This window comes from Misgurnus anguillicaudatus, chromosome 18 (assembly GCF_027580225.2).
Source record: "Misgurnus anguillicaudatus chromosome 18, ASM2758022v2, whole genome shotgun sequence".
Lineage (NCBI taxonomy): Eukaryota > Metazoa > Chordata > Actinopteri > Cypriniformes > Cobitidae > Misgurnus > Misgurnus anguillicaudatus.
The window spans coordinates 8,662,909-8,680,396 of record NC_073354.2 but is presented as its reverse complement, the minus strand read 5'-3'; the positions used below and the strand labels follow the sequence as shown (position 1 = coordinate 8,680,396).

At 38.6% G+C, this 17,488-nt stretch overlaps 2 protein-coding genes and 1 long non-coding RNA gene across 3 annotated transcripts in view; 1 reads left to right on the top strand and 2 right to left on the bottom strand.

Moving 5' to 3' along the window:
• Positions 1-17,488, bottom strand: part of lama2 (laminin, alpha 2) — a 238,298-nt gene that overhangs the window by 30,325 nt on the left and 190,485 nt on the right. The window contains 10 exon segments of the mRNA XM_073855781.1: positions 1,595-1,738; positions 1,841-1,995; positions 2,545-2,727; positions 2,930-3,046; positions 3,136-3,238; positions 12,108-12,246; positions 12,695-12,855; positions 13,132-13,248; positions 13,334-13,544; positions 16,015-16,177. Coding sequence (XP_073711882.1) covers positions 1,595-1,738; positions 1,841-1,995; positions 2,545-2,727; positions 2,930-3,046; positions 3,136-3,238; positions 12,108-12,246; positions 12,695-12,855; positions 13,132-13,248; positions 13,334-13,544; positions 16,015-16,177 — 1,493 coding nt within the window.
• Positions 6,306-7,539, bottom strand: LOC129445890 (uncharacterized). Its single transcript, XM_073855782.1, has 5 exons — positions 7,000-7,539; positions 6,843-6,896; positions 6,651-6,745; positions 6,440-6,558; positions 6,306-6,356 (listed from the first exon to the last, which is right to left on the bottom strand). Exons 1-5 carry the CDS (start codon positions 7,341-7,343, stop codon positions 6,306-6,308), a joined length of 663 nt encoding a protein of 220 aa, XP_073711883.1. The 5' UTR covers positions 7,344-7,539.
• LOC129443457 (uncharacterized) lies at positions 8,141-9,757 on the top strand. Its single transcript, XR_012358575.1, has 2 exons — positions 8,141-8,520; positions 9,016-9,757. It is a non-coding gene; the product is annotated as an uncharacterized lncRNA (long non-coding RNA).

Genomic DNA, 17,488 nt, shown 5'->3' with positions numbered 1-17,488 from the left:
TAATTGAGCCTATTCAAGATAATTTTAGATATATCTTTGTTACAAAGTTATAGTTAGACAGATTTTCTCTTCTTGTTTTCTTATTTAGTTAACTTTAATGACAGAAACTTGAATAGGCCAATAAGACCAAATGCAATAAAATGTTTAAGATAATTGTTTACAATGATTCTAACTAAGATATCTATTTTGAGACATGATAATGTGCTTTTGTCCGTAAACCTAAAAGACACTAACATGAACTAATTTAGCTCTGTGCACGTGCGCTATTGTTGGGTAGGAAGTGCCGTGCCGCGCACACGATGCGTTTGTCAAGTCCAGTCCAGTCCAACACAGTTAATCTCATCAACACAGTAAAAAGATCACTTCAAGAATAAAAACATGGCGTTGAGTTCTGATGTAAAGAGAAAAAAAAAACAATCTATAGGCGGTTTCATCGGACGCACGTGCGCTGACACGATACACGTCTGGATCCGAACTTTACTTCTGGTTTCGTTTTTTTTAATGGTCTGACTAGTTGCTAAACTGATCTCTTGTTATTGCCTCGTCGAAAATAACAAATGTTTTGGTTTCCTAGGTAACCTACGTGTTGTTTTTTGCGTGTTATATAAATAAACTACGTTTCAAGAACTTTGTTGTTATTTATTCTTAGCGGAGTTTACCGGAAGTTACGTGCGGACCACGACAGCCGCTTGTTTATGTTGTTACTGCTGTTGAAACCGTCTATAAGCATAGTCTTTATTTTGTCCACAGAAAGACAAATACTATGCACCCTCTTACAGCCTACAATGAAATCATTATGTAAAATTTGCAACGTACGTTAATATTTTCTTAATATTTGTTTTTAACAATGTGCTGTGCTTTAGCACCTCGAAAGAAACACGTCAATTAACAGAAAATGTATTTTTTGAGGGAGTGAAAGTAGCGCATTTAATTTGGACACCCTGAACACCCCTCTAGCTCTGCAACCTTATTGGAGTATTCACTGTATTGTATACAGTAGATGGGCTGAACGCACTGAAAGTCACAGAGGGGAAAGAGCTGAAGTCTGCCCTGCTGCCGTTTTCAAATGAAATTTAAAGGAGACAGGACTGTCATGATCACGGATTCCTGTAGAGTTTATGGGGCTAATATAGCAAAAGTGTTTGGGGGGCTGAGAAGAATTTTGGGGGGGCTGAGAAGAATTTTGGGGGGGCTTAAGCCCCCCTAAAAATGGCCTAATGATGTTGTCTATAAACAAAATCTCGTTATAAACAAAAATGCATGTCCGTGGTTTCTCAAGAGAGAAATCACAAAAAATAACTTCAGATGCTGAGGAAAAAAAAGTGCAGGACTTTAAATATGTCACATGTCTTTATGGGATCTTTACGGTATGTGTGAATGCAAGCACAGATTCAGGAAAATCATTAGCAGTGTAAATTAACCAAAAATCAAACGATCCCGAACAAATCCCAGACGCATTTTCTGTGCATTTTCCGTAAAAAGGGCTATAGTGTCACACATTAACATCTTATCACGAGACTGAAGCTAAAGTAAGAGCTTAAGTAAATGTCCTAAAGAGCTTCAAACAGATGGAGAGATTAAGTCTGAAACTCACATATTTGGCTGAGCCCAGATAGAAGAGCAGGTTATCAGCAGCCACAGTCTTGACATGGAGAATAATGGTGTTGTAAGGGCCTTTCTTGATCTCTGGACGATAGGTACGGATACAGTCTCCACCGGACGACACAGACACCTTAATCTAAAGTTCAAATGTAAATAAAACATGAAACCAGAGAGTACAGACATTGCATACCTGATGTCTTCTCTTCTGGCAAATAAAGTCAATGTGTGTTATACTCACAGAGTTTGCCTGTTTGCGAGCTTGGTTGATGAGTTCCTTTATCTGTGAGATGTTTTTCTTTAGGTTGTCTTGAAGTTCCTGAATTGGCTTTACTTTCTCCAGCAACCGATCCGCCTCTTTCTCAAGTTCTTTCACTTTGGAACCTGCTGCATGAACTACAAACCCACACAAACACACAGAGGAGAGACCATCACAAACATCAAGACTTTTGATAGGTGATGGAATAATGACAAGAAAACATGCTTGACAGCAAAGCCACCAGAAATGGAGAAAAAAAATTCAACGACAAAAGAGAAATGGCAGATGGGGAGAAAGCGACGTGTTATATATCTGTCATTTGCAGCGTAGGAAGCGAAAGACACAGAGCTGTTATTATAAATGGAGAAAATGACAGTTTCCATTGGTAATTAGCTAAAGCACTCATTAGGATAACAAGCTTAGCAAAGCTTTCAAAGCCTGTGTTTAATCCTGAAAGAAAAAAAATGAATGAGGAGAGGAATCAAAGCATCATGCTAAAGCCTGTGGGAGTATAAAGGTCTTTAAGGGTTAAAATCATTCTGCACAGATGAAAGAATAAATCATGGATACATACTTATTGCTGTCGACGTTCGAAATTAAACAGGGGAAGAAATATGAAATCACGGTTTAGTTGATCATGTAACACAAATATTTCTATTAGGGCAGATGATATGAGGAGGTCGTACTGTTTTTTTCAGGGTCTTTGATGAGGTTGTTGGCTTTGTTGACATCGTCCTCCAGTTTACTGTAGTTCTTCTTTAAGCCCATCAGATTGAGGTTCAGATCCTTTAGTCGGTTGAGGACATCTATCGCTGTGTCATTGGCCTTACCAGCCTTATCTTTAGTGGCCTGGATCTTCACAGCCAGATCTAGGGTCATCCACAAAACAAAAAACACCTCAAACAGTGTTGCAAAGCTGCACATAGAGCTAAATACAAGTCCTGATCAAATTTGATCCTTAAAACATCTTATGGGCCATTCAACCAAATCAGTGCCATTTCTGTCCCCTCATCTTGACACTTAACCCTACAAAAAGCCTTCAGGTGTCTGCAGTCATACAGTCACACTCACCATCTGGGATGGCTTTGAGCTTCTCCATGGTGTCGTTCAGTCCTCTCTGTAAATCTTTTTTCTTTCTGTCGGCTGCTTTCAGTCTGAACTGAAGAGCTGCAACATTATTTCCATTTTCTGAAAAACAAACAAAACATTTTCATGAGCATTTCTGTCAAACTGAAGGTCAGAGATGAGATTAAACTTCATCTGATGTTTGTGTTAACCTGTCACATCCCCCTGAAGGTCTTTAGCTTCGTTCAACAGACGATTGCTCTTCTGGACAGATCCTTTGGCCTGATCTTTCAGTGATCCTTTGGGTCCTGAAGTCTATAGACAGAAGATGCATGTAAATATCTTATACACTCACCTAAAGGATTATTAGGAACACCATACTAATACTCTGTTTGACCCCCTTTCACCTTCAGAACTGCCTTAATTCTACGTGGCATTAATTCAACAAGGTGCTGAAAGGATTCTTTAAAAATGTTGTCCCGTATCGATAAGATAGCATCTTGCAGTTGATCCAGTGCATGAAGCTCCCGTTCCACCACATTCCAAAGATGCTCTATTGGGTTGAGATCTGGTGATTGTGGGGGCCATTTTAGTACAGTGAACTCATTGTCATGTTCAAGAAACCAATTTGAAATGATTTGAGCTTTGTGACATGGTGCATTATCCTGCTGGAAGTAGACATCAGAGGATGGGTACATGGTGGTCATAAAGGGATGGAGATGGTCAGAAACAATGCTCAGGTAGGCCGTGACATTTAAACGATGCCCAATTGGCACTAAGGGGCCTAAAGTGTGCCAAGAAAACATTACCCCACATCATTACACCACCACCACCAGCCTGCACAGTAGTAACAAGGCATGATGGATCCATGTTCTCATTCTGTTTACGCCAAATTCTAACTCTACCATCTGAATGTCTCTAAAGAAATCGAGACTCATCAGACCAGGCAATATTTTTCCAGTCTTCAACTGTCCAATTTTGTTGAGCTTGGGCAGATTGTAGCCTCTTTTTTTCTATTTGTAGTGGAGATGAGTGGTACCCGGTTGGGTCTTCTGCTGTTGTAGCCCATCCGCCTCAAGGTTGTGCGTGTTGTGGCTTCACAAATGCTTTGCTGCATACCTCGGTTGTAAGGAGTGGTTATTTCAGTCAAAGTTGCTCTTCTATCAGCTTGAATCAGTCGGTCCATTCTCCTCTGACCTCTAGCATCAACAAGGCATTTTCGCCCACAGGACTGCCACATACTGGATGTTTTTCCCTTTTCACACCATTCTTTGTAAACCCTAGAAATGGTTGTGCGTGAAAATCCCAGTAACTGAGCAGATTGTGAAATACTCAGACCGGCCCGTCTGGCACAAACAACCAGGCCACGCTCAAAATTGCTTAAATCACCTTTCTTTCCCATTCTGACATTCAGTTTGGAGCTCAGGAGATTGTCTTGACCAGCACTGCATGAAAAGTGGGATTTTCGTCCCCGTAAGCGCCTGTAGGCTCCCGAAAATCTCCCTAATTTTCGGCAGCTTTCCTCAATTTACAGGCAGCGAGCGTCGCGTTCGTCTGTGTCACAAATTGTCGTAAACGAACCATGACGCAGATGGAGAGCCCCGCGGGGGTACGATGCCTCTAATTAGCATATGAATAGCTGCGAAACCTCTGCCGGCCAGGTAGAGCGTCTCTAGTCTAATTAGCATGTGAATAGCAACGAAACTAGAGTAACTGCCCACTTGAATGTACTCACTCAGCATTGGCCGAAGCCACCACCTCCAAACAAGCAAAATCTCCCGCGAATGGCTGGCAGATTACTTCAAACCAATCACAAGGGATTTTTCTTGTTTAAAAGAAGTGGCTTCAGCCAATACCGAGTGAGTAAATTCAAGTCGGGCCGTTACTCTAAAGAGGGGGGTTATTGGGCACCTTGGCTCATTATAAATGTAAACCCCAATAATAATAATAATAAATATATAATTTATGTGATATTAATTTTTTATATAATAATGTTATTGTGCTATGTACTTCATTATTCACACCATCAAGAAATATAAGAGAAAACAAAGAGGTTTATTTATAAACACACAGCTGTTTATTCAAAGAAAGAGCTTTAATTAGAAACACACAACTATGTACAAAGCAGCATAATGTCTCTTATGTTGTCCTCCAAACACGTCAAAAAGTGCCCAAGACATTCGGTAAAGATCCCTAAAAATCTTTTTCAAAGTTCTCAAGTGTTGAAAAAAGAAAAAGAAAACTCAAAAACGTTGTAAAAAGTCGCTTTTGCAGGCATATATGGTGAGTTCCCCTGTACTTTGGTATCGCCTCTAATCTGAATTGCAGCGTGGCACAGAGCTCGGAGAGTTCCAGGCTGCGAGAGGGCGGTGGCCGTACAATCCATCCAGACACCCCGTCAACAATGCCGTCTTCATCAGACATGAGATCTATGGTGGCGCACTTTCAAATGTTAGTGGTGGGCAGAGCGAGGCTTCGTGAAACACTGAAACAGTTGAATCAATTGTGCCGTATGTTTCGAGGCTTCGAAACATCAATCCGAAACCGCCTCCACAGTGACACCTAGCGGTCGTTTGCATGTCTTTACATGAAGCAGCTTTGACAAGATTTTAGACGAGCACTGACAAATTGTATCCCACATATTGTTTGATTGACACAAGTGATAGAATGGGAGAGTGGATAGTGCACTCGACTCTCATGCTTAGATCGTAGGATCGAACCTGGGAAATGCGTGCGCTGCGTCATCATAATAAAATGGTTTTTGTTGTTGTTTTAACATCTGTTTGACAACTACATGAGCTTTTAGGCTCACAATTGTCGATAACTATAGGCTATTCGGGTCTATTTAATGAAAAAAAAAAAAATCGAATAGAGATATACCAAATAAATAATAAGAGATTCATAAAATATATCAAGCCATAATATGCCACATTGTTTACATTTAAAGATCTTTATTCAAATATATAAATTGTTCTGTGTTGATAAACTCAACCAGCTACTTTTTTACATATAATTTCTCCAGCCTTTGAAAACATTCTCACACAAGGGACACTTTTGCTGGCATGCATTTTTTTGTAAGTGTTACATACATATGATGAAAAATTACTTCTTTTCAGTAATTTATAGTATTTGATCTTGCCAAAAACGCATCTATGAGGTATTGTCAGTTTTGTTTCCTACCCTGTCAGTTTAAGATTCGAAGCAGATTCGACAGGTACGCCACCTTTCGAAATACTTGTGAAATGCACCGCTTGGTGTTTCGAATCACTTCATCACGTGACATGGGTGTTTCGAATCACTTTTCGGAGCAGTGTTTCGAAACATTTACGCTTCGGGATCTCGACACAGTGTCGAAACGTCAGTTTCGCGGGAGCCATCCCTATCAAATGTCCATCTCACCCTCAGCCAGCACACTTCGTCTCGCTTCCAGCAACTGTAATATAATCAATAAAGACAATAAGTGACCAGAAAAATACTCACATTGACAAAAAACTCATCTAATATAATAAATCTTACCCTTTTTCTTCTAGATCGACTCCGAGCTAAACTTTTCGCATTTTCCGCCCGCGATGCGAGTTCAGGTTGTTTGTATCTGAAGCTCCGGCGAACCGACTCATAATACGTCTTACAGGCAGCTGGAAAACAATTAAATGAGACTGGTATTAATAAACAGAGTCACGGTACAATTAAACAAGAAATGAGGAAAAACATTAGAAGTTATACTTACAAACAATGTCGTCATTCTCAGCAGTTAAATGTGGACTTGCTAAAATAGCCCCAACCAAATAGGAGGTCACGGCTTCGTTATGAGGCGACGTTAGTCTGTGAAAACAAAATGTGCGGGTTTAAGCTCGGATCTATTAACGTATCTATTTCCTTATACAAGAATAAAAGCATATTCTTTAAATCGTAACGTTACCTTTGCTCTGGTTCAAAGCGCCTGCAGTGTGCCTCAGAGACGCCGTACAGCCTCCTAAAAATTACAAGACAAAAACACCTCTAAGCAATAAAACACACAGCTTGGGCTTTTAGCTTGGGCTACTTAAAAATATGCTTTTACATAAAATTATTCTTACCGCAATCTTGGGATTGTGCACCCGTCTTCCCTTCTTGGAGAGTTACAAACACCAAACCAAACATCGCTTAATGGTCCTCTTGTACTGCTGTGTGAGCCGTGGCCATGACCTCGCACGCGATTGGACGAAGGCGAGAAGCCTGTCGGGCTCCTCCAATCACACGCGAGGTTATTGATATAAGGAAAATCTTGTGAGACGTGCGCGCATGCGTATGATATAAACAACAAACGCGATGTGCCGGGAGCTCCATAGATATGTATAAAGGCTAGATGGCTCAAGGCGGAGTCCCTAACGGCATCACCTGGCGGCCATCTCAGGACAGGGCGCTCGCCCACTCGTAGCATTGAGTTTAATGGTGCAGGTACTTTTAAATGACCATAACTTGCTCAATTTTCTACCGATTTTCAAACGGTTTGGGTTTTTACACACGTTATTAACGTGGCTATAATTCTGGATGCTTTAACATGTTTCATGAATTTATTTTTTATTTTTAGTATAGGTATGCAGTGTCATAGGTACATCTTTGACGTTTATAACAAACCAAACCGTTTGAAAATCGGTGGAGGGTTGGGCGGGTTGTGGTCATTTGGAGGTAGCTGCATCATTGGGGCTCGGTGCTGCGAGTGAGCGAGCGCCCTGTCGTAAGATGGCCGCCAAAATGCGGACGTTGCCCTCAATTGGCCAGCAGCGCGGACGAGCCATCTAGCCTTTATACATATCTATGATATAAACAACAAACGCGATGTGCTCTGTGTGATATCAACACAGTGTGCTATCAGTTGAAAGATGGAAGTCCCAAGACTGAAGAAACGACCTTGGCGCTTCTGTGAACATTGCAACACTGAACTGTGTCATACACAGTATTTTGACCACAGAAAGCGCTATTTCAAAAATGGAGTTTGGGAGAAAAAATCCAAAAGGACTACGTCAGGTCAGATAACGTACAGAGCCTGCTGCTATCCAGTCATGAACCCGCTGTGAGTGATGTCCTGTCATGTGTAAAGACCCGGAGGATAACTTTACTGGAGTTAGAGAGATTGGTGAAAGTGAAATGAAATCCGAGGACCCAGAAAAAAAGTGATTGAAGAATTTGAAGAAATGCACCCAGCGAATTGCAGTTCAGACAACGGTGAGCATAATTACATATTTTTATATAAGCTTGGCTTGCTTTACATATGTTAGCATTTTAAACAATACTAAAACATATCAACAAGTAAAATAAAATAAAATAAAATCAACAAGTGAAACAACAACGTTTTGAGTATGCTATATCAAAAAGTAGCCATCCAGCATGTTTTATCTATTGTGGCAGCCCTTGCTCACAAAAAGGTTGGAGACCCCTGGTCTAGTTAAATGTGGTTGATTATCACTGTTGTTGTTATTTTAATAGTATAAATTAATTTATAATTAAATAGGAATATCGCGTTATAATGCATAACGGTATCTTCTGTTTGTTGTTTTTCAGACGAAACAGCAGATGACCAAAGCATTCATCTTTTCCTGGACATCTCCTGTTGTGTGGTAAGCATGAAATTACATTTGGATATACCAGTATAAAGTTCAGTACATGCTAATCCAGAGCTAAAATGGGAAAACCTAACATGTTTCACCCACATTATTGTTTTCCACTCTCAAATTTCTGTTAGTTAACTAATGAAAGCAACTAAAGTATAAACACACTTTATAAAGTATAAAAAAAAACTAAAATGAAGTTGAAGTGGATGAAGTTCCCACAAAGTACTTAACTGGTTCATTGCACTAAGATAAAGCTAGCTGTTTGAGATGCACATGATCTTTTCCAACTACAGTTTTCAAATCTTTTCATACTCAAATGGCCATATTGATGAGAAATGATTCATTATGTTCTTTTTAAATCTCAAATGACCATATTAACGATGGGGTTTTCAATCTCAAATGGCCATATTCATGATGGACTTTTCAATCTCTAATGGTCTAATGGTGGTGCTGAGTATGTGCATTGCATGTGTTTTAAATATGTCCTTTAAATTTCCATAGGATGACTATGTGGATGAAGAGGGGGGAAATCCTTGCTGAGGAGCAGAGTGAAGCCTATCCTCACATACAAGATGGGGAGGAGCATGGAAGTGATCAGTCCAGAAGTGAAAAAACAGAACACTTGTTGATGAAACTTTTGGCCATGATAAAATTGACTGGTATCCTCCGTGACGACTTCTTACAGTATGTGGTTTGTCCAAAATGTATGACAGTGTACATGCTTACTGAAACCTATGAGCGCAGACGGGATGGTACAAAGGTTTGCAGGACTTGTGGTCACATCCCGTTCTACAATCACCCACAGCAGAGGTCTGCATTAAGGAAGAAATATGGCTCTGCCTTGCTAAGAAAGGCTACATATTCGAGCGGTGAAGAGTATGTCCATCCAATACGTTCTTACTGTTACAAGAGTGTTGTGCAGTCTCTGGGAGGACTTGTTAAAAGACTTGGATTTGAAGAGAAATTAGATGAAAGGCGAAAGCGGGAACTGCCAAAGGGTGTGTTAGGAGATGTAAATGATGGACAAGTATGGCAGGATTACCAGTATGTGAATTCAATAAACTGTAGTCATGCCACTATGCACAGTATTTGAGCTGTGATGTAATTGCACAAGTTACCTTGCTTCATTCCCATCCGGACAGACATTTTGTTGTTTGACATGTTGTTTGATGGTGTTTGCATAGAATGGACAAATTGAGCCTGATTAAAACTCTGTTAAAACAATTAAAATTGTTGAAATAAATAGTTTGGTGTATCTTTTTTTACCTAACATTGGTTATTGCTAATTACATACAGAGTAATTAATATACACTGTTAGCCTGGAGAAATTGAATCTACTTAAAGGGATAGTTTAAAAATTATTAGGAAAAAATATTTTGAAAGTATTGTGATAAATGGTGAAGAAAAGTTTGATAAATGATTGTCATTAAACTTAAAGTTGATTTTGAATTACTCTGTCCAACATCTCCACTTAGTTAACTGAGTTGAAAAAAAATATATTTTTAATTAATGTATAATTATAATTCTCTAAGGGGCAGTTTCCCGGACCAGGATTAGCTTAATCCAGGACTAGGCCTTAGTTTAATTAGGAAATATAACTCGTTTTTACAAACATGCCTTACTAAAACATTACCTGTGTGCATTTTGAGGTAAAACAAGGGGCACTGATGTATTTTAAGATATGTAAGTGCAAGTTGTTTTCAGTTTGGAGAGCTCTTAAAAGTGTTTAAGTCTAGGACTAGTCTAATCCCTGTCCGGGAAACCGCCCCTTAGTGTTATAAATGGTATTATAACACAAAACTCATGACTTAGTCAGTCATTAAATAAACTTGATTCTCCACTGAAACACAATACAATACAATGTGTTGTTTATGTCAATTAACACTGATCACCTGAACGGGGACTTTCATTTACAAAAATGGTAATTTATCATTTTAAACTAAACAACATGAATAATATTAGAGCATAAACCTCTATGACATTTTAACAAATATTTAAGTAGTTAAAGTTCTTATTAGTTCTTAATTCTGTAAAAAAGCTTAAATAATCGTTATATTCTGAGACAAAGGATTATGGGTGTTCCTTACAACATTCACTTGAATGTTTTAGTTTAATTAATTTTATACACTTAAAAGTTAAATGAACTAAGATTTTTTAAGTAAATGTCCATAACTCAAAATATTAAGTGATGTTTACATCATGAAGACAATGTGTTAACAGTCTAGCATACTTTAAAAATAAATAAATTCAAACTAAAATTTAAGAGTCTGTAATTTGGCTTTACTGATACCAAAGATTTTCTTAAAATCAAGGTTTAAAACCTCTCAGAATGTCACCTGAGTAAAACTCCCCCAGCTGCTACCCTGATTTGCATTTGTATAGCTCACAGCATGTTCATTTACATGTTAAAGCCTCCCCTAGAATTAGGGGAAGGGGGGACAACTTCCAAGCAAGACCCACGTCAACTTCTGACAACTTACGGCAGTTTTCGGTGTTGGCTGCAAATTGTCGTGCGCAGTCGTAAACTTGGAGTTTCACAGCAATCTACAGTGCCACATTCTGACGAAAATTCCACTTTTCATGCAGTGCAGGACCACACCCCTAAATGCATTGAAGCAACTGCCATGTGATACAATACTAGTTAAAGATTATAATATTACTCATGTTGGCTGAATGTATTTATTCTTTACACTTTACACAAAGATAATATTACATTTAATATTTGTCTGTCTCCATTTTTTCACTCGTACACAGAATAGCAATGTGCTGCGATTATACCCTCAACTTTTTATTTTCACAACATTTGTTATTAGAAACATAACTTGGATGTGTGTTTATAAGTTATAAAATAATAAAGAATACATTATAGTGGCTTTTAAACGCACAGCACCAGTCTGAAATCATCTCTGAGTGTTTTGTAAGAGTTTGATTTATGTGAATAAATAAACTGAGAGCTCATTATTAATGCAGCACTGAACTCAGACACAACACAACACAACACAACACGATGTCCAGGAATATTAACTACTGTACACACTGTACAACATCCCTGTATACAACAATAATCCTATTCAATATTAATGAACTGTGTTTTAATGTACCAGTGTGTACAGACTACATTATCACCAGTATACTGTCAGTCTAAATACATGTGATAAAATGATAAAAAATACGAGATTTATGAATATGCTGAATATCAAATAAGCTACTCCTTGTAATGCTGTTGGACTTTATGCTCTCTAGAGATTTAAGATCAAGATACAGAATGATTATGTCAGCACAAGAAGTAAACTTTGATCATTCAACAATCATACATAAAAACATGAGCATGCAGGAGTCAAGAGGGATTTTAATTGTTGTTCAGTGATGAAGGATCATTTTCACTATTTTTTGTATTTGTGCATTTTAGAGGATTGCACTGCATGGGTTTAAGGATAGGGTGAGGTATTGATATTGTATATAGGCACGAAGTGATTTGAAACAATGTGTATTAAACCCCATACTTCACAAACTACAGCATTGTATAGACCCAGATAGACAAACAGACAGAGACAATGCTTATGTGTCCATCAGTGTGTTTGCGTGAATCTTACCAGTTGTAAAGCTTCATTGCTGTTCTTTTTAGCCTCTTTGGCCACTTTATCAGCCTCATCGATGTATTTCTTGATGTTGGTGTAGGCATTGAAGGCAGCTGTGGCGTTGAAGGACAGGTTCTTTGCATCAGCTAGAATACTACAAAAGGAGACACACAATTGAGATTGAAACATACAGAAAAAAACAGACACGCACGCATACATGCGCATATACAAAAGCACACACAAACACAAATGTGTACGTACGCACGAACAAACACATACGCACACACACGCAAACGCACACGAAAACACCACACACATGCGCACATGCACACACATGCACAGACAGACACACACACATGCATACACGCATACACACAAATACACACAAGCGCACACAAACACAAATGTGCAGGAACGCACACGCACACACACACACAAACAGAAACACACACGCAAGGACATACGCACAAACACGCATGTATGCACCCGCACATCACACACACACACACACAAATATGCACGCCGCACACAAGCATACCCACGCACACACATGCATGCATACATGCACCCATACATGCGCGCACACACATACACACACAGACCTGTCGAGCAGACCAGCAGAGTCATTGAGTTGTGCAGCATGGTCCTCGGCTCTCAGCAGCAGCACAGGGATGGTGTCATCCATACCTCGACTTAACCTTTTCACCTTAGAGTCCAGTTGATCATGCAGAGGATCCAACTCTCTGGCCATCTCCTCCAGCTCCTGAACTCCACCAACATTAAAAACACTTTTCATTCAAGTTATCTTAATTTGGGCTTTGGCCATGTATCTTTAAGAGAGACTTTCACCTCTCACATAAACTTAATGTCTCTATACATTATGTGGCTTATTGGTTAGCACACATGTTCCAATGAAAGTGTCAACACGCAAAAATTGAAATAACTGAAGATCAGCATTGGCCAGAAAAAAAGCTCTGGCTATGTTTGTCTAATTATTTCCATTATAACATTTGTATTGTGTCTCCAGTGTGAAATGGACCTCTTTGCCGCGGTTGATGTTGTCTGAGAGAGCGTTTGCTTCATCCAGCATCTTCTCTCCGTCTGCCAGAATTCCTCCCGCTTCTTTTTTCTTCTTACCGAGAGCCTCCATCTTTCCCTGCTCAGACATATAACACACATTGACACGGAGCGCTTTGCGGGCCGAGTTTGTTTTTACAGTATAATGTTGTGCATGTGTGTACCTGTAGGTTGTCCAGTTTTCGTTGGTTACTAGCAGACCGATCTCCTGCATCTCTGGTTCTGTCCTGAGCTTCCCTCAGAAGATCCTGAGCTTCATCCAGTTTTTGTCCGTAATCTTTCATCTTATCACCGACCTCCTTCTTCAGGTCCTCTGTGGTCTGGTGTGGATCTCCAAACAAACGCTTCACTTTAGCTAAAAGAGCCTCTGCGGCCCTGTAAAGACAAAGAGAGATGAGAGAGATGAGAGAGAGCGTTTTCTTTATTTCCTCACTTATCTGGGGCTGATGGCTAAAGAAAATCCCCTGACAGATCTTACAGCAACATGCAATGACTAACTAATAAACAGCTCTCGTTTGTTATCAGTCAGCTGTGACAAAACGCTTTCTCTCATAAAGAGGATAAAATGTGTAACTGATTAAATGTGTAACAGATGTCATTTGTGGCAATGTGTAATGATGAATTAACAGTTGGATTGTGAAAACTAATTCAGTCAAGCGTGTTCGGGCTTACTAAGAAAATGATCTGTACATACAATGCAAAAAATGACTTTCTTATTTAGTTAGGGTGACCACATGCCATTTTCCCCGAACACTTCCCGGCCAGAATTTCATGTGTGTCCTCCTGAAGTCACATTGTCGACCGCATACATCACAATTTTTGACTTGTTTTCATTACAAATATCTAAATATTCTTAAATTAAGATGCATTTTCTTGATAAGCTAAATTACCTAAAAAATAAGTCTTGTTTTTAAACAAACAATATACAATTTAAGTGAATTAGCGCTTAAAACAAGCAAGAAAATCTGCCAATGCGGTAAGCAAAATTTTCTTAAAGTCGCAATGAAATTGAAATGAAAATCTATATATTTTTTTAAATATTGTGGTATTATTAACAAATGACTTATCTGTGAGCTTCATTATTTTAAAAAAATGTGTGTGTGCTCATAATCTTTAATCAAAAATGCAAATCTCCTCCCCTCCTCAAAACGATCTCTCTTCACTTCCGGTCATAAGTATGGCAGGTGAGCAGGGTCCGGGAGAAGATCGCAGCGATTAGCAATTAGCAACACGACCCAACTTCAAACGATCCAATCAGATCTCGATGGACAAATTCAAATCCAGCCCTGCCTTATTTCATCTCAAAAGCCGTTTCATTCGGATATACGTCACCACGGGGAAAATAAGGCAATCGCTACTTCCGTTTCATGGCGACTTTAAATTAAGTGTTTAAGAAAAATGCTTTTTGGATTGTTATAAGCAAACATTAACTTAAATGTTATGTTTTGTCTAAAAACTAGACTTATTTTCTTAGGTCACATCTTAATAGATATTTGTACTGAAAACAAGACAAAAATACTAAGAAATTTATTTTTGCAGTCTACTGTAAGTCTACATGGCAAAATGACTGATGATTTCTTACTTATTATTAGTATTTTTGTCTTGTTTGCTGTACAAATATCTAAAAATTCTTAAATCAAGATGCATTTTCTTGATGAGCAAAATGACCTTTGAAAATAATTCTAGTTTTTAGACAAAAAAATACAATGTAAGTGAATTGTACGGAGCCCCTAAGGTGACATGGAGCAAAAATTAAATAAAGTTTAGTTTCATGTGCTCACGCGAAACCTTCATGTGCAGAATTTTAAAAGTTTAGTTTTGCGTGCTCACCTGAAACTATCGCACGAGCACGTGAAACTATCGCATGGTCAAATGAAACTATCACGTGGTCACGTGAAACTATCACGTGCTCACGTGAAACTATCCCGCGCTCACGTGAAAGCGAAAGTTAGATAGTTTCGAGTGAGCACACGAAACTAAACTTTAAAAAAAATTCTGCACATGAAGGTTTTGTGTGAGCACATGAAAGTTTTACGTGAGCACATGAAACTAAACTTAAGATTTGTTTTACTCCAATGTCACCTTAGGGGCTCGGTAAATTTGTTCTTAAAACAAGCAAAAAAAAAATTGAAATAAGTTTAGTTTCTCTTAAACACTTAATTTAATAAAATTTTGCTCACCCCATTGGCATTTTTTTTTTAAGCACAAATTCACTTAAATTTAATTTTTTTTGTCTAAAAACCAAGCTTATTTTCTTAGGTCATTATGCTTATCAAGAACATACATCTTGATTTAAGAAATGTTAGATACTTGTACTAAAAACAAGAAACAAATACAACATCAGAAAGTCATTTTTGCAGTGTAGATGACAACAACATCACTATAAATAACTATGATAATCCTAAAATTTAAATTTGCCATAGTGTATGAAGAGATGAGATATTTGGCTTGTTAACCAGTTTTCTTTATTCATGCATTAACACAAAGCAAGTATTTCCACTGTGCGCCTCTAGATGTCTCTCTTTGTTTTGTCATAGACGTCCATACTGAGGATCCATTAGAGAAGTAATTTGATTAGACTAGAATAATATTCCTCCCCCTCCCAACTACAGGCAACTTTTAATTAGTTCATTAAGATTTTACATAAGAAACAGAAAACTTTCTTCATTTGAGCTGGGATTTACTGAACCACAAAAGATGCCTGAGAATCAAACTGCCAGCAAGACGATGAGTTCAACCTGTGAACTTGAATAGCATCCACATGAAATATCTTCCTTACTATTATTTTAATCGCAAGTATGTGGACACCACTGTTTAACCTCTTGTGCATGTGCATGTGTTTTACCCTTCTTCCTCATCAGCTATGCGTTTCTTGCCGGAGAGCTGACGTTTGCGTAGTTCTGCGAGCATGGCTTGAATTTCTTTATTCATCTCATTGACACTTTTTTCCGGCGCTCCATCCTTTGCACCGAGGGTCGCGTTCAGCTCGCGAGCTTTGTCCCGTAAAGCTGGACAACAAAAAGGCACATCTTAAATATATAGCCAGTAGAGTGAATACAACTAGTCTTAAAATAAAAGCATGTAAGCATTCATATTTGTCAGGTAGATTTTGCAGGCTCTCACTGGAAAACAAATTAACAAGTGTGACCTTATTATCTTCTTTCTTTCTCACTTCCCTGTCATTTGTGTGTCTTCCTGTAATGTTGATTCAATGTCATGCGGCAGAGTTAATGCTCTCTAATCATATTAAATTAGTCTCAGAGATAAAAAAGAGCAAAATAGACAAGGGAGCAACCTTCTGATTTAAATAAAAATCATTAAATTGAGATGAAAACGAGCTATAATTGCATACATTTTTGCAATTTCTAGTGAGTTCAAACAAACATTTGACTACACAGAGAGCTGAGCATGTTATACCCACCAATCGAGCCGAGCTGAAAATAATGACATAGTGAATTTCAAAGGCATGTAATGTCTTTAGGGTGAACTGAATCATTTGATTCCCACTCGTTTAGTGTGCAAGAGAAGATGAGTCAGTTTAGTGAAGCAAAGAACTCATAAACAGAATGAATAATGAATCTTTTCTACTCCACACTCACTAATGTCTGTTTTCACTTCTGTTCTCAGCTTTAAAGAAACTGACTTTGACATATTATCAGAAATTAAAGGACTATTTGCATGTGTGTATTCTATGAGTGAGAACATTTATCTCAGTGTTTCTACATTTCATGTTTAAATACTCAAAAGGATACAATCTGCCATAACAGCACCACTCAAGTATATATTGCATATACATGATTTTGACTATTTTAATTTAAGCATCACATATTCTTTCCTAAACCTTTACTAAACATGATCACCTTAACCTCCTATATCCCTCTCTGGATCTCAACCTCCCCTGACGTGCCCTCCCTTAAATTCAACATCACACAAACCTCACCTCAACCTTATCGAACCTTATCTCAACCTCTTCTCTATCCACACTTAGCCCGCCTCTCAATTTCACCCAGCCCTCAGCTCAACCACACCCAACCCTTAATATCACCCAAACTTTAACCTTTCCTAACGTTATTTTAATGTCTTCCCTAACCTGCGTACCTCTCAACCTCACCCAACCTACAACATCACTAAAACTTTATCTTAACCTCCCCTAACTTCACTCAACTCACCTCCCAACCTCAACCAACCCTCAACAGTATCTAACCCATCTCAACCTCTCCTAACTCTTGATATCAGCCAAACCTCCCCACAACCTTTTCTAACCTTATTTCAACCTCTCCTGACCTCACTCGACCCTCAACTGTGTTATGCCCTCGTCT

Coding starts and splice junctions, on each gene's coding strand:
- LOC129445890 (XM_073855782.1), bottom strand. CDS start 7,343: ATGCTACGAGTGGGCGAGCGCCCTGTCCTGAGATGGCCGCCAGGTGAT. Junction 6,746..6,842: donor CGCTTTGAACCAGAGCAAAG/GTAACGTTACGA, acceptor TTGTTTTCACAG/ACTAACGTCGCCTCATAACG. Junction 6,559..6,650: donor TGAGAATGACGACATTGTTT/GTAAGTATAACT, acceptor ATTGTTTTCCAG/CTGCCTGTAAGACGTATTAT.